At 58.2% G+C, this 25,909-nt stretch overlaps 1 protein-coding gene and 1 long non-coding RNA gene across 12 annotated transcripts; one reads left to right on the forward strand and one right to left on the reverse strand.

Annotated features, from left to right (window-relative positions):
• The first annotated feature begins 1,936 nt into the window (after positions 1-1,936).
• ADAMTS10 (ADAM metallopeptidase with thrombospondin type 1 motif 10) lies at positions 1,937-24,003 on the forward strand. Of its 8 annotated transcripts, none has more exons than XM_088838944.1 (27): positions 1,950-2,123; positions 3,695-3,835; positions 4,234-4,314; positions 5,714-5,900; positions 6,113-6,459; positions 7,070-7,226; positions 8,397-8,614; positions 10,139-10,222; positions 10,331-10,476; positions 10,824-10,867; positions 11,020-11,125; positions 11,209-11,355; positions 11,508-11,649; positions 16,059-16,235; positions 16,499-16,644; positions 16,737-16,800; positions 17,504-17,606; positions 17,823-17,956; positions 18,053-18,176; positions 19,133-19,213; positions 19,299-19,462; positions 19,578-19,704; positions 19,802-19,931; positions 20,272-20,476; positions 20,731-20,907; positions 21,002-21,161; positions 23,201-24,003. In XM_088838944.1, the coding sequence occupies exons 4-27, from the start codon at positions 5,813-5,815 to the stop codon at positions 23,308-23,310; spliced, it is 3,381 nt and encodes a 1,126-aa protein (XP_088695070.1). In that variant the 5' UTR covers positions 1,950-2,123; positions 3,695-3,835; positions 4,234-4,314; positions 5,714-5,812; the 3' UTR covers positions 23,311-24,003. The 8 variants fall into 8 exon arrangements, with proteins under 8 accessions (XP_055285938.1, XP_055285935.1, XP_088695070.1 ...); XM_055429959.2 differs by having other exon boundaries at positions 3,695-3,793; XM_055429960.2 differs by lacking the exon at positions 3,695-3,835 and having other exon boundaries at positions 1,948-2,123; positions 17,859-17,956.
• Positions 6,615-25,854, reverse strand: LOC129558638 (uncharacterized). Of its 4 annotated transcripts, none has more exons than XR_016038084.1 (5): positions 25,527-25,854; positions 24,690-25,211; positions 22,315-22,376; positions 9,199-9,314; positions 6,615-6,753 (listed from the first exon to the last, which is right to left on the reverse strand). It is a non-coding gene; the product is annotated as an uncharacterized LOC129558638 (long non-coding RNA). The 4 variants fall into 4 exon arrangements; XR_016038083.1 differs by having other exon boundaries at positions 6,622-6,810; XR_016038082.1 differs by lacking the exons at positions 6,615-6,753; positions 9,199-9,314 and adding an exon at positions 13,993-14,312.
• Between the last annotated feature and the right edge of the window lie 55 nt (positions 25,855-25,909).

Here is a 25,909-nt window from a genome sequence, read left to right on the forward strand (position 1 = left end):
ACAAGTCTGTTGGCTTCAGTCTTCGAAGATGTCTCTCCTGTTGTCTAAGATAGGGATGTTGTTCAGTCGGCAAGTCATGTCTGATCCTTTGCAACCCCATGGACTGCAATGCGCCAGGCCTCGCTGTCCCTCACAGTCTCTCGGAGTTTGCCCAAGTTCATGTCCACTGAGTTCATGTTCCCTAAGATAGGGACTCAGGTTCAATGCTACAAGTCTGTTTCCCAGGATTCCATGCAAAAGCCCTGACATAGCGTATTAAGGGAGGTTTTCGAGCACATCCTCCCATCAGTCCAGGAACCCAGGAGATGGGATGTGGGTGTGGCTTACAGCCAAGTTACAGGCTCTACCCAGACCACACCTAGTGGGGAGAGGGAGCGCCCAGAGGACATGTGGGCCTGTGGCATGGATGCAAAGAGCCAGTTTCCCAGATAATTATGAGGTTTTACAGCTAGTAAGTGGCCGAGCCTGGGAGCTCTCCTGGCTGAAAGCAGCTCAGAAATTCTCGGTGCTGTCTGGTGGCCACCCATCAGCCGACCGACTAAGGGCCTGTGGCTGGACCAGACTGGGCTGAAAGGAGGAGCTTCTAGCATCAGGGCAAACAGAGAAGAAAAAGGCAGCTGCCCCCCCACTTCGGATGGAGAAAGAGATAAACAGAAGGCAGTTCAGGGCGGGCTCCCAACAGGCCCACGAGGGGAACAGAGGGTCAGGCTGGCAGAGCCAGAGAGGGCTCATTTAGATTTGCTCCTCCCTGCCAAGAGTGGGTAGCAAACAGGAGGATGGGCTGCCCCTCCCCTCTGGCGGGGTGGGTCGTGGTGGGGGAACAGGATGGGATGGAGGTGGAGGGTCAACTTGGTGGGAGCTCCAGGAGGGCTGTGGTATTTACAGAGCACCTACTGTATGCAGGAGCCCTGATATGTCATTTCAAGTTCAAGGCAAAAACAAGTTTGCTATGGAGAGAACCCCTCCCCCAGCGGCCCTGTAAAGGCTACTACCGTCCCCCTCAGCCACCCAGGGATGAGGAAGCCGAGGAGGCCAAGGGCAAGCCCAGCCCAGCCTCTGCATAGCTCCCTGGGGGCCAGGCCTGGAAAATACCTGGAATGGTGAGGTCTAGGGGTCACCGCCTCTTTCGTTCGGTCCGAGAGCTCCAGCCTCCTGGACGGGCGCCCAGAGGCCTGAGGGGGAGCCGGTCACGTAGGGTTCGAATCCCAACCTTGCTCTGACCTTCCAGGTCACCCCTGTTCGTGCATTAGCTCATCTATAGCACACTGACCCAGGGGTGTCCAAGACCCACAGGACCCCTCCTCTCAGAGAGCGTTCACTCGCCCCACACTGTCTGGCCTCAGTTTCCTCCTCTGTAAAATGGGCCCAGTCAGGCCACGCCCAGGCTTAGGGCTGGTCAAACTCCCAGAGGGGAGAGCTGGGAGGGCGGGAGCAGGTTGAGAGGGATCCAGCCTCCCTGGGCACTGTGCCTGGCACACGGGAGGCGCCCAATAAATGCTTGCTTGAGCGAGGAGGAGCCTTCAATAAATAACAGCTGTTGTGGACGCTGTGGATGCTGGCGAGGGAGTGGGCCCTCCCCTCCCCTTCGCTGTTCCCCCTTCCCTGCCTCTGATCCCCCTACCCGATTTTGCCTCCTCCCCCTTGCCCCGCCTCTTTCCCTTCCGTCTCCCTCTCCCCCGACCACCCCCCTGCTCCCCTTTCCCCGTTTCCCTTACCCCTACCCAATTCTCCCTCCCTCCCGATACCCTGACCCTAGTCTTCCTCCCCTCCCCCATGCCTCCACCCCCTCCGCCCCCAGCCCCCGCCCACTATCCCCGCCCCCCCGTGCCACCCCTCCCCCACCCTCCCCGCCCCCACGGCGGGGCGCCGGGCCGGGCGCGGCCGCCCGGGCTCCCGGGGCCCTGGCTCGGGGCCAGCCCACGGCCCAGGCCGGGCGGCGGCGGGCGGGGTCCTGGCGGCGCGCGGTTTGGGGGTTTTTTATAACCCTGGCAGGCGGCTCAGGAAGTGCCGTCCCCGCGCCCCCTCCCCCGGCCACGCCGCCGCGCTCGCTCCCTCCCTTCCTGCGCGCGGGCCGGCGAGACCGCGGCGGGACGGCAGGCGGAGGCCCGGGCGGGCGGCCGCGGGTAACGGAGCGGGCGGGGCGCGGCGGGCCGGGGGCTGCGGGCGACCCTGTGTGTCCGCGTCGCAGCCCGGGGGTGGCCCTGGGCCGCGGGAAGGGGGACGTCGGGCCGCGGGGGCCGCGGCGATGTGTGCTGTCCCCGAGCGTGTGCGACAGGCAACGCGCCCCTGAGGTCCTGGGAGCTCCTGTCTGGGTTTGTTTGCTCCGTGTGTGCGTGTGTGGATGCGGATATCCACGTCTGTATAAATGCCGTGTGTCAGCGCCTGTGTGCCTACGTGAAAACCTGAATGTCTGGCTGTGTTTGAACTTGTGTGTGATGTGTGATGTGGGTGTTGTGTGTCTGCGGAAGTGTGAGTGTAAGCCAGTGTGTGCACGGAGTTCAGTGTCTCCTGGGTGAGTGTCCGGATGAGTGTGTATTTGCACACGTCTGCCGGCGTGTCTCCCTGTGTGTGTCAGGGTGTAAGGAGTGTGTCAGCGCCTGTGGGTACATACATCTGGTGGGTCTCAAGGTTTGCAGGACTGTGTGAGTGTGTTCCTGGTCCGTTCTGAGTGTGTACGTGTCTGTGCACGTAGGCCCGGGTGTGTGTGTGTGAATGAGTGTGTGTGCACATAGATCTGGGGAGTGTGCGTTTGTGTCTCGGGTGTTGGGATGTATGAGTGTGTACTAAGTCGGGGGGGGATGTCTTGTGGGTCTGGGGTGTCTGTCTGGTTGTTGGTCCCCTGCTGCACAGGTATGGTCACCCTCAAGTCTCTGTATATGTATGTGTGTGTGTGTGTCTGGGTGTGGGAGGGGTGCCGCCCACTTCCCCTGAACTGGTTACTGGGGCCTCGGAGGTCTGTCTCCAGTATCTCCAGCCAGGGGCTCAGGGCCTTTAATTAGCGGCTGGCTGCGTACCCACCGGGTGCCTGGGTGCCGTCCTCCTCCCGGGCTGGGCCTTTGTCTGCTCTCCTCTCCAGGCAGGGACTCCTGCCTGGCCTCTGCCCCGGGGGCAGCCTCCATCTCAGCCTTGGCCTCCACGGGGAGGCTCTGTGGCCCTGGCTCCCAGCTCGGCCCTGGAGTCTGGGTGTAGAGCAGCGGGGGTCCCCCCAGGATCCCCAGGATGGGATGGAGTCTCCGTAGAGGCGGTTTCCGTCCGGCATTTCCTCCCCCAGCCTCCAGCGAGCTGGCACCCTCCCCCACGCCGGCCACCTCCCTCCTGCCTTCCAGGAGGAGGAGCTGGGGGGAAGGCCAGGCCTGGGTACACACACACACACAAACACACTCCTGCCGCCGCGCGCAGGGTCACGTGGGCAGACACACACAGTCACATGGGCAATCACCACACACAAAGTCACACAGTCACAGATGTGGGATCACCCCCTACATGCAGCCTGGGGGAGACCCCCTGCTGGCATCCTGTTGCCCCCACCCCTAGAGGCTCCGGCCCAGGAATCCTCTACCTGTCCCCAGGCCTCCTCTTTACCCCGCCCCAGAGCCACCAATCTGTTCATGGCCGCCCCCCCCACAGGCTGTCCCCTCTATTACGGATGCTGGCCTCCCCCTGGTAGACACCTTAGACCTGTACCCTCTTCCAGGCTCCTCCCCCCGACACCCGACCCCACCCCACCCATCACCTGTGCTGGGTCCTCCACTCTCTCCACTACACCTCCTCAAGCTGGAAGCACCAGAGGCGGGTGAGGTTGTTGGGGGGAGGGGCCCAGCTTCAGAGGCAGGAGGTGAGGACTGTACCAGGCCGGCAGTGCGAGGGGGAGGAGGAGGAGGAGAGAGACAGGACTGGGGGGAGCCAAGGGGCTCCAGCCTCATTTGCAGTGAGAATGCTGCCACCTGGACATGGGGAGGTGGTTAAGGCAGGAAGGGGCTCAAGGGACCCCCACACAGGGAGGGCTTTATTCCCAGAGCTAGTCAGGGATGGAATAGGAGAGGAGATGGGGGTAGGGTGGGAGCGGGGGACAGAAGTGGGGGAGGAGGGAACTTTGGGGGAACAGGGGCTAGGAACCGAGGGCAGGTGAAAGCCAAAGGGAGGTTGACCAGGGCTGGGGAGAAGGTGTCCTCAGTGACCCCGAACGGCAGCCCCAGCTCCACTCTCCTCACTGCCCCTTCCCACCCTGTCCAGGCTCCCAGAAGAGGCACTGAGGCCTAGAGGGACCCACACACAAGGGTTCGACTCCGCGCCACCAACCGAAGCCCCCAAAAGGTAAAGAGGAGGGGGAGAAAGAAGGCCCCGGGGTGAGCATCAGCCTGTCTGCACAGAGCAGCACACACACGGAGAGTGAGCCCCCATCACTGGGTTGGGGGCTCCAATCAGAAGAGGGGGGGGTCAGCTTCTAAGTCAGCATCGCTCCGGCTTCACCCCTCAGGAGCTGAACTGCCCTGTTTGGGGATCAACTCTGAGACTTGGCCAGGCTGCAAAGAAAACAAGGCAGTGTGTCATTTAGGGGCAGATTGCACAGAGGAGGGGGCGGAGGGCTTGGCACCGGGTGGTGGCCCAGAGCGCTGTCTGTGGCAGGCTGGCCTAGGGTAAATGCTGGACAAACAGACCTGCCCCGCAGGCTTGAAGCTTCGAGGAAGAATCGGAAGTGAGAGGGAGCGGGACTAAGGGCCAGGCTAGAAGGGTAGGGTGGAGGAGAGGTCGCGGGAACAGAGACCAGGACGGGAACAGAGACCAGGACGCAGGGTGGGGTGAGAGGTGCCGCCCCTGGCAGAGAATCCCAAGGCAGGACCCCTCACTCAAGGTGGAACCAAGCACTGGCCTTGGGTTTCATCTGGGTTGAAAATTCATGCTGACCAACCTTCACATGTGTCCCAGGCCAGTCTCCCTCTCCCCGTGTGGCCCTCCTGCACTGGCCCTCGGGGTCATGGGTCCGCACCAAGCTTCATCTTGCCCCTGGGACCTTTGCCCCTGCTGCCCCTCCTCCTGGCACACCCTCTCCTGTCTCTTCATCCTCCGACCTCCACTTCCAAGCCTCTCAGTTATTTCACATAAAGAACACGCCCTGATCTGAATCATGTGCCTCTTCATTTACTGGTCTGTCATCTTGCTCCTGGGAGACAGGCCCCTGTGTTGAAGTGGGGGAGTGGGGCAGGGACTGTATTCATATTATCCATGGACTGTACCCTGCCAGGCTCCTCTGTCCATGAGATTCTCCAGGCAAGAATACTGGAGTGGGTTGCCGTGCCCTTCTCCAGGGGATCTTCCCAACCCAGGATTGAACCTGTGTCTCCTGCATTGCAGGCAGATTCTTTACCGCCTGAGCCACCAAGGAAGCCTATATTATGTACAGTCACCACCTGATGAATGAATCCTAAGGGTTATCATGGAGATGAATGTGCTTGGCCAGTAGCCAGCACATAGTAGGTGCTTGTGGAGTCAAGATCCTCGGCTGTCCTAAGAGGATAAGGGGGATGCTGGGGGCGTGGAGGGCAGGGGAGGGAGTTTACTGAGCTAGAGATGCATTCAGAGTCTTCAAACCTGGAGTGGGGAGAGGGTTGCTTGCAGGTGTCCTTGTCCACCTGGCAAGGGACCTTGGCACTGCTCCAGCTGGCAGTAGAGCCAGGTCCCCCCCAACCCAGCTCCCCACCCTTTCGCCTCCCAGGAGCCCGGTGATGCTGCCCAGGCTGTGAACAAGGAAGGCAGCGCTGCGTGGGCTGCCAGCAGCCGGGGCTGGGGAGAGACATGTGGACACGTGGCCTCTATGGCTCCCGCCTGCCAGATCCTCCACTGGGCCCTCGCCCTGGGGCTGGGCCTCGCATTCGAGGTCACACACGCCTTCCGGTCTCAAGGTAGGCCCAATCCAGGGTTGGGGGTGGCGGTGGGAACTGAACGGGGATCGTGGCGGGTGGGGAGGCCCTGGGGTCGGTGAGGCCCGAGTCTTGCGGCCAGTGACCCAGATTCAGGGGACACTGAAGCCAGCCTCACTCACCCTGCAGCCAAGCAGGCAGGACACAGGGCTCCTTCCCGGGGCCCACCCCAGGCCTCTGACCCTCACCCATAGATGAGTTCCTGTCCAGTCTAGACAGCTATGAGATCGCCTTCCCCACCCGAGTGGACCACAACGGGGCACTGCTGGCCTTCTCGCCCCCGGCCCCCCGGAGGCAGCGTCGGGGCACGGGACCTCAAGCAGAGTCCCGTCTCTTCTACAAGGTGGCCGCACCCAGCACCCACTTCCTGCTAAACCTGACCCACAGCCCTCGCCTCCTGGCGGGGCACGTGTCTGTGGAATACTGGACTCGAGAAGGCCTGGCCTGGCAGAGGGCTGCCCGGCCCCACTGCCTCTACGCGGGCCACCTGCAGGGCCAGGCCAGCAGCTCCCACGTGGCCATCAGCACCTGCGGGGGCCTGGTGAGTGGAGGGTTCTGGGAGATAGGGCGGAATGCCTACAAGCTTGGGAGTTAAGAAAAACACTTATATAGGTCACAGGACGAATCCCAGTGGCAGGGGATTTTTTTATTCCGATTTTTTTTTCCTCTCTTTCTTCCTTTCTGTCTTTATTCGGCTGCGCCAGGTCTTAGTTGAAGCACATGGGGTCTTCAGTCTTCATCGTGCGCGCCGGATCTCTAGTGGCAGCATGCAAGCTCTTAGTTGTTCCATGTGGGATCTGGTTTCCTGACCAGGGATCGAACACGGGTCCCCTGCCTTGGAAGTGCAGAGTCTTAGCTCCTGGACCACCAGGGAAGTCCCCCTCAGTGGGAGCTGTTGAAACATTTTGAGCTAACTAAGAGGATTAGCTATTTTAAGATGCAGCTAAAGCAGTACTTAGAAGAAAATGTGTAGCCTTAGGTCAGGCTGAAAGTTAATGAGCTGAACATCCATCTGAAGAAACTGAAAAGGCAGTAGCAACGTAAACCAAGTAAAATAGAAGGAATGAAGTCATAATGACAGAGATAGGGTCCCAGGGGTCCTGGGAACCAGAACCTGACCGAACCTTCTGTCCCACTTTCCCAACCCCCAGCACGGCCTGATTGTGGCAGATGAAGAAGAATACCTAATCGAGCCCCTGCAAGGGGGTCCCAAGGGGCACCAGGGACCGGAGGAGAGTGGCCCCCACGTGGTATATAAGCGTTCCTCTCTGCGTCACCCTCACCTGGACACAGCCTGTGGAGTGAGAGGTACAGCTGTCTGTCTGGGGCTGGGCAGAGGCACTGCGCAATACCTGTGCCTCAAAATAGAGGTGCATGCCGGCGTCCCTCCATCTGGAAGGTCAGCTGCATGCAGGGAGCAATACTGACAGTCAGAAGGGCAGTAGGCAGTGGAACAGCCCGTCTGTCACTTCCAGAGTCCGATGGCCCAACAGTGAGTGAGAAAGGCAGTTGGATAGCCAGCCAGGTGCTGTAAAACCATCCATCTGTGGGATTATCATCTGATCAGATAGTTAAGCAGAGGAATAGCGGTAGCGGATACTGGAGCAGTTGTACAATGGAAAATGTCAGGAGAATTAACCACCATTGGGAAGATCAGATTTCAAGGGGACAGTTATAACACCAGATATTTGGGGGATGGGAAAGGAAGTAAAGTGTTAGTTGCTCAGTTGTGTCCAGCGCATTACAACCCTATGGACTATAGCCTGCCAAACTGCTTAGTCCGTGGAATTCTCCAGGCAAGAATACTGGAGTGGGTAGCCTTTCCCATCTCCAGGGGAATCTTCCCGACCCAGGGATCGAACCCAGGTCTTCCACATTGTGGGCAGATTCTTTACTGTCTTGAGCCATTGGGGGAGCCAGCTAGACAACATGGATTCACCAGGATAGTCATAGAGCTTAAAAAAAAAAAAATCTCTGTCCAGTGAAAATACAGAACCACTGGAATGTCGTTAGTTGCATATCTGCCAGTCTTAAAGCAGCATATTGTGGCAGACACACAAGCACAGTGGGCTGCACTTACTGAAAAGTGGTGTCACAGATGCATGGTCAATGAGATGGGTGGTCAGAAAAGACCATCAGGCAGGGGCATTATTTTCCAGCCAGACAGCTGGGCTGCAGGGTGAGTAAAAAGTTGCCCAGTCAGAAGGCCAGGGAGCCATACCAGCACGCAGTTCTGGCAGTAGAGCAGGCTGCTACACACCTCTCTTTGGGCAGTAGAATTGTTGGGAAGTTGCATGGTCATGTTGATCGTCATGGAATGCCAGGTGGCTATTCGACCAATGAGTTTGGCAGTGGGGCAGCCTCACCATTGTAGAACCAAGAGCAAAAGAATGAGGTGTTTGACAGCCAGATGAACCGTCAGACAGGGACTCGGACAGCTAGAGCAAGCAGCAGAATGACCGGAAATTGCCCATCCAGATGAGAAACCGTGGAAGGGGCGGCCGTGGTGGCTGCGCACCCTGAAACCGCCACCTGCCCGGCCCCTTGGGAATGAAACAGAGCGTGGCCAACCAGGCCTGAAGCGCTCCGTCAGCCGAGAGCGCTACGTGGAGACCCTGGTGGTGGCTGACAAGATGATGGTGGCCTACCACGGGCGCCGGGATGTGGAACAGTATGTGCTGGCCATCATGAACATTGTAAGTGCCTCCCCCTCCCTGGGCATGGACCCCCAAAAATGTAGGGACCACCTCCAGAGTCAGGACAAGGGCTCTCACCATCCCCCCATCACTGATCAAATGCCAGTGAAGCAGAATGGGAAGGGGACAGGGTGAGTCAGAAAGAAAGCCTGTTAGCGACAAGTCCCAGGGACGGGGGAGCCTGGTGGGCTTCCGTCTATGGGGTCACACAGAGTCAGACACGACTGAAGTGACTTAGCAGCAGCAGCAGCAGCAGCCTAGCACGGTGGCTAGCAGCATGAACTCAGGAGCTAGCCAACCTGGCCTTAAATTTCAGCTTTGCCAATCTTTGACTATGTGCCCTTGGGCAAGCTACTTTGCCTCTCTGCCTTGGTTTACCCACCTGTAAAATGGGTTTAATAATAGTACCAACTTCATAAGGCTAAGTGGATGCAGTGAATTGCTAAAGTGCTCACAGATGCACCTAACTCATAGTACTTAGCCTATAATTGCTTGCTGTATAAAATTAAACAGGCAACTTGCAGGTACTTGTTGAGGTTAGCGGTACACTTATGGGCGTGCATCTCTCTGCATGCAGGGCTTACCTGAGCGCCTTCCTGTAAATTCATACAAGGTGAACCGGCTGACTCACACTCAGAGTCGGCGCCCATCTTGGGTCTTGATCAAGACTCTGGACCTGTCTGAGCCTCAGTTCCTGCCTCTGTAAAATGGGATTATAATAGTACCTGTCACAAAAGTGTGGTGGGAGGAAAGACAGCTAGACAACTTGGCACGTAGTCAGGGTTTGATGAGTGATGCTGTTGTTCCACTGAAGCAAAAAGGGAAGAGAGAAAGTTTAGCACAGACAGATGGCCTGTTACGTAGACATAATATCATGCCTAACCCCACTGTTTTCTGCCCAGGCTCTGCCTCCCTTCCTTGGGCTTCCAAGTTTCCTCAAACCTGCCAGGGTTTCTGGGGAGTTTCCACATGGGATGGTGATGGCTCAGGGCTTCAAGGTCATTGTACAGAGTGGCTTCCGTCATCCACCTCCCCTCTGACCACTTCCTCCTTCTCTCTGACCACTGTCTCCAGCCTCCACACACCCACTTTCCAGTGGTGATGCTCAAATCGTGCCTTCAGACAGTATGGAATGAGGCCAGACGTGCACATCTTTCAGGCCGCCTCTGGGCAGAAGCAGCTGTTGGGTGGGCATCGAGGCTGGAGGACAAGTAGACAGGCTGAGCTGGGGGCTTGAGTCAGAAAGACAAACGCGAGCAGGCAGGCTTAGCCAGACTGGAGTTCCACTTTCGGCACCTACAAGCTGTGCGTCCTGACCTCCCTGAGCATCGGGTGGCTTATCTGTAAAATGGGAATACTCATACCCAGTCCTGTGAAGATCTGGGCAGCAGGCATAGCCTGAGCCGCAGCACACAGTAAGGCACTTGATTGACACAAGCCACAAGCCGTTGTCCTCATTTCTCTTCTTGTTTCCTATTCTGGGCCCCTCTTAAGACTCGGTCTCTCTTGTTTCTTGGAGGTCAGGTTGCCAAACTTTTCCAGGACTCGAGTCTGGGAAACATCGTTAATATCCTGGTAACACGCCTCATCCTGCTCACGGAGGACCAGGTGCGGGGGAGCGGGAGGTTCCCCACCTTCCACCACCACAGAATTCAGCTCTGCCTGCATTGCCCCTGGGTGGCTGGTACCCGTGTACCTCACTCTGTCCATCCTCAGCCCACCCTGGAGATTACCCACCACGCCGGGAAGTCCCTGGACAGCTTTTGTAAGTGGCAGAAGTCCATAGTGAATCGCAGCGGCCACGGCAATGCCATTCCGGAGAACGGCGTGGCCAACCATGACACGGCAGTGCTCATCACGCGGTGAGGGGCAAGGAAGGCTCTGAGGGGAGGAGCGAATGGTCCAGGGGATTGCCCAGATCCAAGCAGAGGTCACTTCTGCTGGGAGATGGGGGAGACCAGGACTGTCCAGTCGCCCTGTTGGGGAGCCAGGGAAGGGGAGGGGCTGCTGCGAGCCTGAGAATGTGGGGAGACAGGTGGGATCTATTTGGGCACTGATGCATCCTTCACTCTGTCCTTTGGTCAGTCAGCCACTCATGCACCCCAGCATCTCCAAGACTGGCTGGGAGAAGAGCATGAGAGGGGCAGGGTGGGGGGGCAGCCCTTAGGGAGGCAGCCCAGCCTCCTGACTCCCCCGTCTCCTCCCACAGCTATGACATCTGCATCTACAAGAACAAACCCTGCGGCACATTAGGTACCCGGGTCCCCTGGGTTTCAGGCACCTCTGAAGGCAGTGGGCTGGGTGACACTGGCCCCGGTGGGGGTGGGGACCTGGCAGAGCGGACAGAGCCGACAGACACAGCCCTGAGCCCCCAGCCCCACCCCACCCCCACGCCCATTCCCCAGGCCTGGCCCCTGTGGGCGGCATGTGCGAGCGAGAGAGAAGCTGTAGCATTAACGAAGATATCGGCCTGGCCACCGCATTCACCATCGCCCACGAGATCGGACACACGTGAGGCCGGGGACACGGGAGGTGGCAGGCAGGAGGAGTGTCGCCCGACACCTGATGGAGCTGCTCGCTGCCCCTGTCCCCAGGTTTGGCATGAACCACGACGGCGTGGGCAACAGCTGCGGGGCCCGTGGCCAGGACCCAGCGAAGCTCATGGCGGCTCACATCACCATGAAGACCAACCCATTTGTGTGGTCCTCCTGTAGCCGCGACTACATCACCAGCTTTCTGGAGTGAGGATCTGCCTGCCCAGGGTCTCACACTCATGTTGGGGGGAAAGGGGCTGCCTCCGAGGAGGGTGATATGCTCAGGGCTGCTCCCCAGGGGCCCCTGTGCGCTTGGCCTGCAGCCCTCCAGTATGACAGCCGCTCTCTTCTCTCCACAGTTCGGGCCTGGGGCTCTGCCTGAACAACCGGCCCCCCAGACAGGACTTCGTGTACCCAACTGTGGCCCCTGGCCAGGCCTACGACGCGGATGAGCAGTGCCGCTTCCAGCATGGAGTCAAATCGCGTCAGTGTAAATACGGGGTAGAGAGAGCCTTCCTGCTTTCCTTCCTGGGAGGGGAGGGGGCCCGCCACCACCAGGGTCAGGGGTGGGGTGGGGACAGGGGGTGGGGATGGGAGAGCTGGGAAGGGATATGAGCCTCAGTGGCGGGTTCGGGGACAGATATGGATGGGGGTGTTATATAAATGTCACACGCGATCTCAGTGCTCAAGGACAAGAATGGGATCCCCTTGGTTCTCCAGACCCCTGTTTTGGGGGCTGAGCTAGGGAGAACCTAGGGGGTACCCCTTCTGTTGCAGCAGGACCAAAGTCCCAAGATCCCTAACGGGGCCATTTTTAACCAAACATCCAGACTTGGTGGAAATAGTTTCCCAGGGGATGAACCATCTTTCCCACTTGGCAAAAAAATGGGACAGAGGCTTCCCGGGACGCCCTGTCTTCATTCCCTGCATCCCCCGCTGACTGGTTCACAAGACCTCTTGGCCCCAGTCCTTAGCTGGACAAGCTCTGAGCCTCCTGGTCATGCCCCGGTCTTTCTTGAGGCTTAGGCTAGCCCCCGAAGCCCCATCCACAGAAAGAGAAGTGAGCTGGGGGTGCCCTCCCAGCTTCTCCCAGGAAATTGGTGCCCCACTGGCTTCCCTCTTCAGCCACCAGGGACCCCTGGCTCATCTAGGGCCTGCCCCTCCCCTGCCCACCTTCCCCAACTCCCTGAACATGCTCCCCAACTCGTTACAGCCTCACCCCAGGTGCAGCCCTTTGCATCTTCAAGACTCAAAAAGATCAGTTTGAATGTCCAAGCTGAGGTTGTGTCAACTCAAAACAGGGAGCAGGGAGGTATTAAAAGCCCTCACCTTATTCCAGCGCAAGACAGGGAAAGAAACCCTCAATCCATTAAATCTTTTTAAAGATTTATTTTATTTACTTATTTAGTTGTTTTTGGCCGTGCCAGGTCTTTGCTGCTGCGTGCAAGCTTTCTCTAGTTGCAGAAGGTGGTGGCTACTCTTCATTGCAGTGTGCCAGCTTTTCATTCCAGTGGCTTCTCTTGTTGCAGAGCACAGGCTCTAGGCACATGGGCTTCAGTAGCTGTGGCTCCCAGGCTGTAGAGTGGTGGCTCAGTAGTTGTTGTGCATGGGCTTAGCTGCCACATGGCATGTGGGGTCTTCCCAGACCAGAGATCAAACCCATGTCTCCAGCATTGGCAGGCGGATTCTCAACCACTGTACCGCCAGGGAAGCCCCTTGATCCATTTATATTTAACTCACTCTTGCCACCCCACTCTACCCAACTTGGCTCCCTCTAGTGAATTGCTAAAGAATTCGGAAGCCACTTGAGCCTCTGCTGTGTCCCAGGTGTCCTAAGTGTGACAGCGATGGCAGACACTCACTGCATGCTCACTGCAGGTCCAGCGTGCCATCCCTATCATCTCAGTTAAACTCCTGACAATCCCGACAGCCACGCGTTGCAGGGGGAGGGACTGAGGCATGGAAGAATGCCTTACCCAAAGTCACAGTTAGAGAACACAGTGGAGCTGGGATTTGAGTCGAGGTTTTTTTCCTGAAGCCAAATGTTATAATGAGGTAGGGAGGTGGAGGAAGTGCCAGATTATCAAGCACAGACCACTGCTGGTTGTATGTTGAATAGACTTTTCCATTTATTTTTCCAAGGAACGTCTTCTGGGCCCTCCTGGCAAAGGGATAAATAATTGACTGCATGTAACTCAGTTAATACGTGTAAAGAGCTGGGCCTGATGCATGGTCCGGAGGTAGTCGTGGCCTTTATTACTCCGTAACAAGGTGTTTGTGCGAGCCCTTTCATATTGACTCAGTCGTCACATGCCTCTCAGCCATATGTAGGCAAGGCCCATCTTACGGACAAGGCCCAGAGAGGGGCAATGTGTTGCAAATCGTGGTGGAGTTAAAGTCTCCCAGAGTTAAATGAGACGCAGGACTCGTTTCTTACAGACCGTGGCACCTCCTTGTGGAAAGGAGGATGAGCAGAGCTGTACTAGGCAGTTCTCTTTAAGAGGTGTCAGAAGTGGGATCTGTCATATTTTAACAAATGGCCAGGAGAATGTAACCCAAGTGAAGCCAGAAAACCAGGCTGAGGTGGTTTTTTAAAATAATTTTATTTATTTATTTTTGGCTGTGCTGGGTCTTCATTGCTGTGCGGGCTTTTCTGTAGTTGCAGCAAGCGGGAGCAACTGTTTGCTGCAGTGCCCAGGATTCTCACTGAAGGAGCTTCTCTTGTGGTAGAGCACAGGCTCTGGGGTGAATGGGCTTCAGTGATTGCTGCACATGGGCTCAGAAGTTGCACCTCCCGGGAACAATAGTTGTGACACACTGGCTTAGTTGTCCCGAGGCATGTGGGATCTTCCCGGACTAGGGATCGAACCCATGACTTCTGCATTGGCAGGCAGATTCTTTACCACTGAGCCACCAGAGAAGCCCCAGGCTGAGTCTTTAGATGAGAAGTATCCCCTGAGGGAGCAGGTTTGAGGACCACCTTTTAAGCTTCTCATATGTGTGCAGCTGTCTCTTGGAGGCTGACCTAGGAAACATCCCTTCCTCCAGCCGTTGATGGGTCCAATCCCAAAGCTTCAAAGCTTGGGAGGATCGGGCTCAAAGAGAAGATTACATGTGATTGTAAAATGAGGCAAGAAGGATTTCCACATCTCAGAGGCAAGACTCTGGGAAATGAACAGGATGTAGGTGAGAGGGTCAGATTTGGCCACACCTGAACCCAGTAAGGCTTGTCCAGGGATATTAATTAACCTGGACCTAAAGGGTCAGAATGGCTCCCTGGGACTGATCCAGCTTCCTGCCATGGACAGGACCTGCTGCCAGAGTCTTTGTGTTGTGTGTTTAGTCACTCAGTCGTGTCCAACTCTTTGTGACCCTTTGGACTGTAGCCCATCAGGCCCTTCTGTCCATGGGATTTTTCAGGCAAGAGTACCGGAGTGGGTTGCCAGGGTCTGGGCCAGCCCAAATAAGACTCAGGAAGAAGATGGGCTGATTTTTCACTGAGAACTAGAGCAGCTTTCCACACAAACCCAGCCTGGCCTTATCCCCTCTCAACCTTTCATAGATTAAAACTTTGGGGAGCTTCCCCAGTTTAGGTTGGGGAAACAATAAGAACCACCTGCTGGGGGAGTAAAAAGTTAGGGGCGGGGCCCTTGACCTGAGCCATCATCAAGCCTGCATTTTTCAGAACCACAGCTCTTGAGGTAGGCTGCATTCAGTTCAGTTCAGTTCAGTTCAGTCACTCAGTCGTGTCCGACTCTCCACGACCCCATGAATCACAGCACACCAGGCCTCCCTGTCCATCACCAACTCCCGGAGTTCACTCAAACCCATGTCCACAGAGTCGGTGATGCCATGCAGCCACCTCGTCCTCTGCCGCCCCCGTCTGTCGCCCACTCTAAAAAGAAATCCAGCATCCTTCCTCATTATTCCTCAGCCAGCCCCAAGTTTCCTGCTAGAACCTTGGGAGGTGCCAGGGGCTGAACTCCCGAGAAGATCCCCTGGGGAAGGAAATGGCAACCCACTCCAGTATTCTTGCCCGGAAATCCCATGGATAGAAGGGCCTCCGTGCTAAGTCACTTCAGTTGTGTCCAACTATTTGTGAACCCGTGGACTGCAGCCTGTCAGGCTCCTCTGCCCATGGGATTCTCCAGGCAAGAATACTGGATTGCCATGCCCTCCTCCAGGGAATCTTACCAACCCAGGGATCGACCTGTGTCTTTAACATCTAACCTGCTTTGGCAGGCAGGATTTTTACTGCTAGTGCCATCTGGAAAGCCCAATTCATGGGCTTCGGCTACAATCCATGGGGTCTCAAGAGTGGGACAGGACTTAGCTTCTAAAGAAGGGGCTGAACTACAGATTAGATCGTAGACCCTGAGATCAATTGAAGCTCTGGGATAGAATCCAGATTGCCTCCTTAGTAGCTATGTGACCTCTAGCAAGTGACCCTACCTCTCTGATCTTGGTTTTCGCGCAGTAAAATGGAGAGTATAGTGCCTAAGGGAGTTTGAGGCTCTCGTAGGTGTTTGATAGGACTTCCCTTGTAGCTCAGCTGGTGAAGAATCTGCCTGCAGTGAGGGAGACCTGGGTTTGATCCCTGGGTTGAGAAGATCCTCTGGAGAAGGGAAAGGCTACCCACTCCAATATTCTGGCCTGGAGAATTCCATGGACTGTATGTATAGTCCATGGGGTCGTGAAGAGTCGGACGGAACTGAGTGACATTCACTTTCACTAGGTGTTTAATAAGTGCTGCTTATAGCCCGAGAAGAGGTCCCCTCCTATACCCTGCCAGTAGTTGCAAAAAGAAACCCAGGAAAGGAAGGCTGGAGCCCCACTGCGCCGGTCGCCTGGGTTCTCCCAAGGAAGGTGGGAGGGAGGGTCCGAGCCTGAGCGGGCACCTTGGCCCGCAGGAGGTCTGCAGCGAGTTGTGGTGTCTGAGCAAGAGCAACCGGTGCATCACCAACAGCATCCCGGCCGCCGAGGGCACGTTGTGCCAAACACACACCATCGACAAGGGGGTGAGCCTCGACCGGCCTGGGCCACCGCCGGGGCCCTCCATCGGCTTTGGCCACGCCCACTGCCTGCAGGTCCCGCCCCCTTTCCCAGGCTACGCCCTGCATGCTTGGCCCAATACTAGCTCCGCCCACTGCTGGGGACTGTGCGCTTAGTCCACGCCCCCAAAGTACCCTGTACTATCCCGGTCTACGGACCACACCTCCATCCTTCCCCTTTCCCCCCAGCCCCGGAGGGCTTAGCGCTCCGGCTGTGGGGCTGGGGAGGGGTGGGGATGATCGCCAAGGCCTCGAGATGCAGAGTCCGACCCACCCCCGCTTCCTCATCCCACCCGCAGTGGTGCTACAAGCGGGTCTGCGTCCCATTTGGGTCGCGGCCGGAGGGCGTGGACGGCGCCTGGGGCCCGTGGACCCCGTGGGGCGACTGCAGCCGGACGTGCGGCGGCGGCGTGTCCTCCTCCAGCCGACACTGCGACAGCCCCAGGTCAGCCCCCAGGCCCTTCTGCCAGAAGAGGCGGGCGGCCCCTGCCCCCTATTCCCCCTGCCCCATTTCTCTCCTGTCCGCCCCGCTTCCAGGCCAACCATCGGGGGCAAGTACTGCCTGGGCGAGAGACGGAGGCACCGCTCCTGCAACACCGAGGTGAGTTCCCCCAGGACCTCAAGCCGGGTAACCTAGGCCCCTCTGACATGAGAAAAGAAAGGCATAAGTCAGTTACCAATGAGCTCTGACCGGGTGGCCACCATCTCCTTTGGAACCTGCAGCAGCCACCCGCTCCTCTCCCTGCCCTCCCCACACCTGTCCTGGGTCCCAGCTCCTTCCAGCTCACACATTTGCCGTAGATGCATCTCCCACCTGGAAATAATTGCTTGGCCCTGACAACCCTCTCCAGCCACAACGGGCCCCTTCCTTTACTGCCCAATTCTACTCCCCCCTCAAAGCCCCACCCCTGCCCCAAAGCTGACCCTGTGCTCCTTGCCAATCCAGTGGCCAAGTTTTTATTGCATTCCTTTCTGACCAGGGACCACCATCTCCTGTCCAAAACTCCCAGCCACAAGTCCCACACACTCATGAAGAGTGTGCTTGACTCCTTTCTAGGCCCGCTCTCTCAAGAAAGGCCCCATGGTCTGAAACCAGAAACCCAGGTGTCATTCTTAGCTTGCCCACAAACTCGAATGAGTCACCTACTCCCATTGCAGAGGCACCTGTCCCTCGGGCCTCCTCCCTGGCTTCCCTGCCTCCAGTCTCAGAGCATGCGTTCTCCAACCCTGGGGCCTCTGCCCTAACTACATCCCCCCACACTCCGTACCTGGCCTCCTGACTTTTCCCTTCTGATGCCCCCCAGGACTGTCCCCCAGGCTCCCAGGACTTCAGGGAAATGCAGTGCTCTGAATTTGACAGCGTCCCCTTTCGTGGAAAATTCTACACATGGAAGACGTACCGGGGAGGTGAGCGGGGGACTGAGAAGGTCGTGGGATGGAGGGGGACAGCCGCAGGTGGAGGCAGGATCATGGGTTTTGTCTTGAGCAGCCCCTCTCCCAAGGAACCAGAGTGCCATGAGTGCCTGGACTAAACAGCGGGGACCTCCACTTCCTCTGCTCAGCCTGCCCATCCTCGTTGGGTCTGGGGTCTGGCCTTTGGTCTGATGGGGCTGTGCCCCCCAGGGGGCGTGAAGGCCTGCTCTCTCACATGCCTAGCAGAAGGCTTCAACTTCTACACGGAGAGGGCAGCAGCTGTGGTGGACGGGACTCCCTGCCGCCCGGACACAGTGGACATTTGTGTCAGCGGCGAGTGCAAGGTGGAGGGGACTCCCAGACAGAGGGCAGGGGAGGCGGGTGGCTGGAGGTGGGAGGTGGCTCCCTGACACCCCCTCCCCCACCACTGCCCTCCCCAGCACGTAGGTTGCGACCGAGTCCTGGGCTCCGACCTACGGGAGGATAAGTGCCGAGTGTGCGGGGGTGATGGGAGTGCCTGCGAGACCATCGAGGGGGTCTTCAGCCCAGCCTTGCTTGGGACTGGTGAGAGACCCCAACTTCCCTCCCACACTCCCCCATTTGGCAGCTGGGGGCACAGCTCACCCCAAAAGATTCAGGAGTAGTGCCCCAGGTCACAGTCTGAAACTGGCTTGGGCTCTGGTGCCTATACCTTCACAATGAAAGCATCCCAGGGGATAAGTACCTAAATCTCTCCCATGCCCCATCCTGAGAGTCTCATGCCATCTTGAGGAGCCAGGAGCATGACGCTCCAAGGGGGCTGAGGGGCTGTCTGTGCTAGACCGCAAAGCTTACTAGGGGCAAGTGTAGCTGCAGGGTGTGTTGAACTTGAGGGCTTCCCAGCCTTGGGCCGAAGGAAAGAGACCCCAGGGAGTGTTTGGGGGGCAGTGAGAGTGGAAAAGTGTTAAGGGTCCAAACAGGCACTGAAAGCCAAGTGTGGCTTCCAGGGGACAATGTGGGGGTCCAGGCAGGTAAACCAGTATGCATGGGGGATGCAGGTGGGCAAGGATAGAGGGTCCACAGGGGCCCAAGATCATCCAGGTCGTAAATGACAGAGCCCACTGCAACCTGACTCTGACTGCTAAAACCATCAAGTCACCATACGTGGCTCAGGAACCCCATGGTACCCCCCTTCCCTCTGCCCAAAGCTCAGTCCTGCTGTTTGTCTTAGGGTGGGGGTGGGCTGGACCATTTTAGTGGTTTGAAAGGTAAGAAAGTTGGAGTTCAAATCCCAGCTGAACCACTTCCTAGCTATAAAACGTGGGCAAGCTGTTTCATCTCTTTGAGCCTCAGTTTTGTCATCTGTAAAGTGGGTATGATGACGTGTCTACTTCACAGACCCAGAGACACAGTGGGCGTCTCTGTAAGCGCTTAGCACAGTAATGGCTAACTGCTGTCATCAGGGACCAGAAGTAGTGGGTGGGGTGGGCAGGCAGGTACAGGGACGACCAAGCCAGTGACACCTGAACTTCCCTGTCCAGGGTACGAGGAGGTCGTCTGGATCCCCAAAGGCTCCGTCCACATTTTCATCCAGAACTTGAACCTCTCCCTCAGTCACCTGGGTGAGTCTGAGGTGGGAGAATGAGGACTGGGGGTTAGCGGGGGTATCAGTGTGGCTGGGGTTCTGACCTCTCTGCTGTCCCCCAGCCCTGAAGGGAGACCAGGAGTCCCTGCTGCTGGAGGGGCTACCTGGGACCCCCCAGCCCCACCGCCTGCCCCTGGCCGGAACCACCTTCCAGCTCCGACAAGGGCCAGATCAGACCCAGAGCCTAGAAGCCCTGGGACCCATTAACGCATCTCTCATCGTCATGGTAACGGCAGGGCTGGGAGCACAGTGCAGGAGGACGTTAGCATCCTTTTGGGACCTCAAACTTGGCTTCTATTTGATTCTCCCCTGCCCCCCGCCCCCCACCGCTGCGACCCCAGGTACTGACACAAACCGAACTGCCAGCCCTCCGCTACCGTTTCAATGCACCCATTGCCCGTGACGCACTGCCTCCCTACTCCTGGCACTACGCGCCCTGGACCAAGTGCTCCGCCCAGTGTGCCGGCGGTGAGACCCAGGAGTGGGATGGGATGGGGCAGGTTCTGGTCACCAGGCTGACCTTCCGGGCCAGGCAGGGCTGAGCGGGCCTGTCACCCGCCCCCAGGCAGCCAGGTGCAGGCTGTGGAGTGCCGAAATCAGCTGGACAGCTCCGCCGTGGCCCCCCACCACTGCAGCGCCCACAGCAAGCTGCCCAAGAGGCAGCGCGCCTGCAACACGGAGCCCTGCCCACCTGAGTGAGTGCCGGCGGGGATGCAGGGTCGGGGAGACAAGCTCCTGGGATCAGAGTCGTCAAGGCTCCCTAAGGTGCAGTCAGGGGTGTCCCAGAGTCAGAGCAGTGGTGCTCCCTGGTCAAGTCCAGGTCATCGTCTCCCCTTGGGGTGATGTGCCTCCCTGCCCCCAGTGAGGGTCCAGAGTAAAGATGTTCTGAGTTTGGGTTGTGGGGTGGCGGGAGCAGCAGGCATTCCGGTGCCAGTTTCCATAAGGATGCTGGTTGTTAGGCAGGAGGACCCGCTAGTGCCCCGAGGTCAGGGTGCTGTCCTGCCCACTGTCTCAGACCGCCCCCTCCCCCCACAGCTGGGTGGTAGGGAACTGGTCGCGCTGCAGCCGCAGTTGTGATGCAGGCGTGCGCAGCCGCTCCGTCGTGTGCCAGCGCCGCGTGTCGGCGGCCGAGGAGAAGGCGCTGGACGACAGCGCTTGCCCGCAGCCACGCCCCCCAGTACTGGAAGCCTGCCACGGCCCCGCCTGCCCTCCGGAGTGGGCCGCCCTCGACTGGTCGGAGGTCAGCCGCCCCTTCCCGCCCGCAGCCCACCCACTACTTCCTAGGCAGAACAGGGAGGGGCCGGGGTGGCCCCACGTCGGGCGCCGCCCCCTCAGGCGCCTCCCCACTCCCGCTGGCCCTAGTGGGCCCCCCGTGATTAGTCCAAAGTTAGCTATGCCGTCCTCCGTTCCCATTGAATCAGCATCCTCCCCAGTCCTTGTTCAAGCGGGGAGCAGAGCGCCCATTGAGCATGAAACGCCCCCTCCCAACTGCAGTGCACCCCCAGCTGCGGGCCGGGCCTCCGCCACCGCGTGGTCCTCTGTAAGAGCGCAGATCACCGCGCCACGCTGCCCCCCGCGCATTGCCAGCCCGCGGCCAAGCCACCAGCCACCATGCGCTGCAACCTGCGCCGCTGCCCTCCGGCCCGCTGGGTGGCGGGGGAGTGGGGCGAGGTAGGCGCGTGCACCCTGCTGAGCGGGGACCCGGGACAGGGGCGGCAGGGTGGGCAACGGTGCCAGGCTTCCGCTCATCGGCGACTCCCCACAGTGCTCGGCGCAATGCGGCTTCGGGCAGCAGCAGCGCCCCGTGCGCTGTTCCAGCCACACCGGGCAGCCCTCGCGCGAGTGCGCCGAGGCCCTGCGGCCACCCGCCACACAGCAGTGCGAGGCCAAGTGTGACAGCACGCCCCCGGGGGACGGCTTGGAAGGTTTGTGGGGCTGGGGAGCCGAGGGGCACCGGGAGGGCCCTGTCCAGAGGATGCCATAGATAGGAGAGCTGAGGGTCCTGACCCTTGTCCCTAGAGTGCCTCCAAACACTGACATCCCTTTCTCTGTCACCTCAAGACCATCTTTCTGCCTGCCAACGTGTACTGGGTACCACTGTGTGCCAGGCGTTGTAGGAACCTGATTTTTCTGGGGGCCCAGATCCAGCTCATTCCTTCAACCACGTCCTTAACTCTAACCCTCCCTGTTCATCTCCATCTGTGACATTTGCAGTTGTTCACTTGCTAAGTTGTGTCTGACTCTTTGCGACGCCATGGAAAAATTGCCCTCCACTCTTCCCCAGTGTGAGCTTCTCTTGTGGTTCAGACTGGTAAAGAATCCGCCTGCAATGCAGCAGACCCAGGTTCGATCCCTGGGTGGAGAAGATCCCCTGGAGAAGGCAATGGCAACCTACTCCAGTGTTCTTGCCTAGAAAACTCCATGAAGAGAGGAGCCTGGCAGGCTACAGTCCACAGGGTCACAAAGAGTTGGACAAGACAGCGACTAACACTAACACTTTTATTTCCCCAGTAGCATATTGAATACCTTCTGATCTGGGGGGCTTATTTCCTGTGTCCTCTGTCTTTTTGCCTTTTCAAACTGTTCATGGGGTTCTCACGGCAAGAATACTGGAGTGGGTTGCCATTTCCTCCTCTAATGGGCCACGTTTTGTCAGAACTCTTCAGGATGACCTGTCCATCTTGGGTGGCCCTGCACAGCATAACTCATAACTTCATTGTTATGCAAACCCCTTCACCATGACAAGGCTGTGATCCATGAAAGGGATCTACTACATTATCTGCCTGATGTTTTTCTTTCAATCAGTTTCTCAGCCTCAGGCACTATTGATGTTTGGGGCCAGATGGTTCCTTGTCTCAGGGGCTGCCCTGTGCATTGTCAACGGTTCAGCATCCCTGAGCCTGCAAAATGCCAATGGTACCCCTCCTCCCAGTGATGAAAACCAAAAAATGCCTCCAGTCATCTCCAAATATTCCCTGGGAGGCAAAACCGCCTCCCTTGGAAACCACTGCTCTAAACATACCCATCTCTTTCTACCTAAGTAAATGTATGTTTCATAGAGAGCTATGGGTCACTTACTGCAGGCACTGGAACCAAACTGCCTGGATTCATCTTCCATCTCTGTGTCTCGGTTTTCTTATCTGTCAAGAGGAGGAGGAGTGGTGGTATGTGTGAATATATTCACTGGAGGTAATACCACCTTAAGCTGCTTCTGCTGCTAAGTCGCGTCAGTCGCGTCTGACTCCGTGCGACCCCATGGACTGCAGCCCACCAGGCTCCTCCGTCCATGGGACTTTCCAGGCAAGAGTACTGCAGTGGGGTGCCATTGCCTTCCCCAATGCATAAAAGTGAAAAGTGAAAGTGAAGTCGCTCAGTCGTGTCCGACTCCTAGCGACCCCATGGACTGCAGCCTACCAGGCTCCTCCGTCCGTGGGATTTTTCAGGCAAGAGTACCGGAGTGGGGCGGCAGTGCCTTCTCCGTACCACCTTAAGGAGAGAGACTAAATCCACTTGAAGCCCTTAATTATTAGCCCAGGCTCTGTCATACGTCAGTGACTGCTAAGTGGGAACCCTGGTCCATTGTCAGGAACAGACTGTCAGTTACCCTTGAACACAGAATACACATATACCCTGAGAGGAAGGACCACACTGGAGTTCAAGGTCCCCAGTGTGTTACAAAGGGAAACGAGCAAGGGTTATATACGCCAAACAGGTAATTGGAGAAGGAACACTTTTCTCGTGATTTTAACACGGTGTCTAAGCCCCAGACCTGCACTCTCTTTCAAAATTCTCCAAAGAGCCTAGTGACATGGTTACTGTTAGAAGCCCCCCCTTTGAGAGCTGAGAAGCCAAGGCACAGAGAAGCTAGGAAGCGGTGTGCAGCCATTGGTCGCACCGCTATGGGGGAGGGGGCAGGCGCTGAGACCAGATTCCCCTCCCCTTCTTCTTCTGCCGCCCCTTTCAGAGTGCAAGGATGTGAACAAGGTCGCCTACTGCCCCCTGGTGCTGAAATTTCAGTTCTGCAGCAGAGCCTACTTCCGCCAGATGTGCTGCAAAACCTGCCAGGGCCGCTAGAGGGCGCTCGGCCTTCGGAGCGAGCTCTGGATGTGCGCGGGCTGGGGGTGGGGGGAACCAGGCCTGCAGCTGACCAGCCTGAAGGTGCCCGAGGCGGCAGGAACTGGGAGTGAATGGTGAGATGAAGCTGGAAGTTATTTATTGGGAACTCCTGCAGGGCTCCTGACTGGGGTGGGGGGGGCGGTGAGGGAATGGAGAGAGGCTGGCCACGCCCACGGCCCCTCCGGAGTCTGCGCACCTCCGCGTTCACAGAGACCCCCCCCCGCAGGGTGAGCTTGAGTTGGGAACAGTTGCTCTCCCTAGAACTCTGGCCACCCACCTTTAGGGAGCCGCCCTACACAACACCCGCCTTTGATCGGAATATGTACTGTGAAGAGTGGGGGTGGGGAAGGGGTCAGCCGGTGCCCTGCCCCCCCCAGCACTGCCCTGCCCCTCCATTCTGAGCTGGGGGGGAAATCTATGTCCGCTCTGGGGGAGGGGATTAGCACCACCTCCCTGACACCCTGCCCCCGACCAGACCAGCTAGAGGGGGGAGGCAGAGCTGGGAAGACCCACCCCATTCTCTGCCTTGCCGGCCCCAGGGGGACCCCGTCATCCAGGCCACCCCCATGATGGTGCTACAGGCCTTGCCCTGGGGCCCACACACCCCCTCACCAGGAAGCCCTACATCAATAAAGTTCTGTCTTGTGTAGATTTCCGTGCCTGGCTGTGTGTGTGTGCGCGCGGCGCGCGCGCGAATGGGTCCCATTCAGCTATCCCCTAGCCCTGGAAGCGGCCACACCCCCTCACAGATCGGCCCCAACAGCCCAAAGGGGACTTGTACCAACACAGACTAGAGCTCAGTAACTTTAGGTCAAAAACACAGTTGCTTCTTGGACTTCCTTGGTGGTTCAGTGGTTGAGCGTCCGCCTGCCAATGCAAGGGACACAGGTTGGATCCCTGGTCCGGGAAGATTCCACATGCCCGTGGGCCAACTAACCCCGTGCACCACAACTCCTGAGCCCGGGCTAGAGTCTAAGTGCTGCAACTACAGAAGCGGAGCGGCCCCATACTCTGCAAGAGAAGCTACCGCAATGATAAGCCCACACACAGTAAGGAAGAGCAGCCCCCACTCGCCGCAACTAGAGGAAGCAGGGTGCAGCAAGAAGACCCAACAGAACCTAAAATAATCCTTTTTTTTAAATACAGCTTCTCACAGAGACTCCCAAAGCAACGCAATCTGGCACCTGTTACCCCAGCCACCACACTCCCTGTCACTCTGCGTCTCCAGTCGCACTGGACTCCTGAAATTTCCTCGGAGTCCCCACCATCTTCCCATCTTAGGGCCTTTGCTAGAGCTGTTTTCCTCTGCCAGGTGTACCCTCCCCTTCCCCCTTCACCTGGTTAACTCCGGCTCACTTCGCGGTCTCAGCAAAAAGAAGTCGCCTCCTCCCAGAAGCCTCCCCTGACGCCCTCAACAAGGTGGGGGCGGGGGTGTCGTCCAGACTGTTCACCTCTAGTGCCCCGGAGACATTGCTGAGGTTTGTAGGCACCAAGAGCGTCGGTCGAGAAACGGGCTGCTCCCCAGAAGTGGCCACTAGGGGGCCCCGCGGCACTCCAGTCTCCGCGCAGGATGCGGTGTGTCTCCTGGAGCGCGGGGATACCCGGGTGTGCAAGCCTTCCTGCCAGGCTCTCCCAGGGTCGGTTTCTGCCTCCCCACTGTGTGGCAGACGACAGCCTCTCGGAACTGCCATTTCCTCAAACGTCAGGAGGAGACCAGCACGTGGCCTGCTGGTCTCCCAACCATCAGGAGATGCGCCAACATTTGATGGATGCCATGTGCCTCCCTGGTGGCTCAGACGGTCAAGAATCTGACGGCGGTGCTGGAGACCCGGGTTCGATCCCTGGGTTGGGAAGATCCCCTGGAGAAGGAAATGGCAACCCACTCCAGTCCTCTTGCCTGGGAAATCTCATGGACAGAGAGGCCTGGCGGGCTACAGTCCATGGGGTCACAAAGAGTCAGACATGACTGAGTGACTAATACCGATGTGCACACCAGGCGCCCCGGGCAGGATCCCCAGCCCCACCGCCGCCGTTTTAAGATGAGAAAATGAAGAGGACCGGGGCGGGGGGCAGTCATTAATTCTAGACGTAACATCCAAAGTCTGGGACCTTCCAAGTGCTCCTGGCTCTCGGGACCCTCCACTCCCACTGCTCTCTCCCTGGCAGAAACGCACCTGATTCCCAAGGTCCCTCCTGGAAGAAGGACCAGCGGAAGCGGCTTCGGAAGTGGCAGTTTGCCCCAGGATGCCCAGAGCAGATACACATCTCAAGAGGGTCTGGAAGACTCCTGAGCAGCCCAGGACAGAGCAGTCAGTCCGCAGCCAGCTGACCCTTGTCCTGCCTGCTGCAGCCGCGTCCCCCAGGGACGGGGGTCAGAGACGCGGTTTCCTGGGGTCTGGCAGCTGCTGCCTTCCATCCTTAACCTCTCCCTTCAGGCTCCGGGCCCCAGACCAGCAGCTCCCTCGGGCCCCGTCTGGGCGCTCTCCCCGCCCCCAGGCTCAGCTTCCCTCCCCGGTAGCCGCGGGCCCCTCCCGCCAAAGGAAGTGAGAAGGGGGCT

Source organism: Moschus berezovskii, chromosome 8, assembly GCF_049115385.1.
Source record: "Moschus berezovskii isolate FMDL1 chromosome 8, NW_MosBer_1.0, whole genome shotgun sequence".
NCBI classification, from domain to species: domain Eukaryota; kingdom Metazoa; phylum Chordata; class Mammalia; order Artiodactyla; family Moschidae; genus Moschus; species Moschus berezovskii.

Excerpts from the sequence above, each read along its gene's own strand:
- ADAMTS10 (XM_088838944.1), top strand. The coding sequence starts at position 5,813 with ATGGCTCCCGCCTGCCAGATCCTCCACTGGGCCCTCGCCCTGGGGCTG. Across the intron at positions 7,227-8,396 it reads CACAGCCTGTGGAGTGAGAG|ATGAGAAACCGTGGAAGGGG; the intron begins GTACAGCTGTCT and ends TTGCCCATCCAG. Across the intron at positions 17,957-18,052 it reads GTGTCAGCGGCGAGTGCAAG|CACGTAGGTTGCGACCGAGT; the intron begins GTGGAGGGGACT and ends TGCCCTCCCCAG.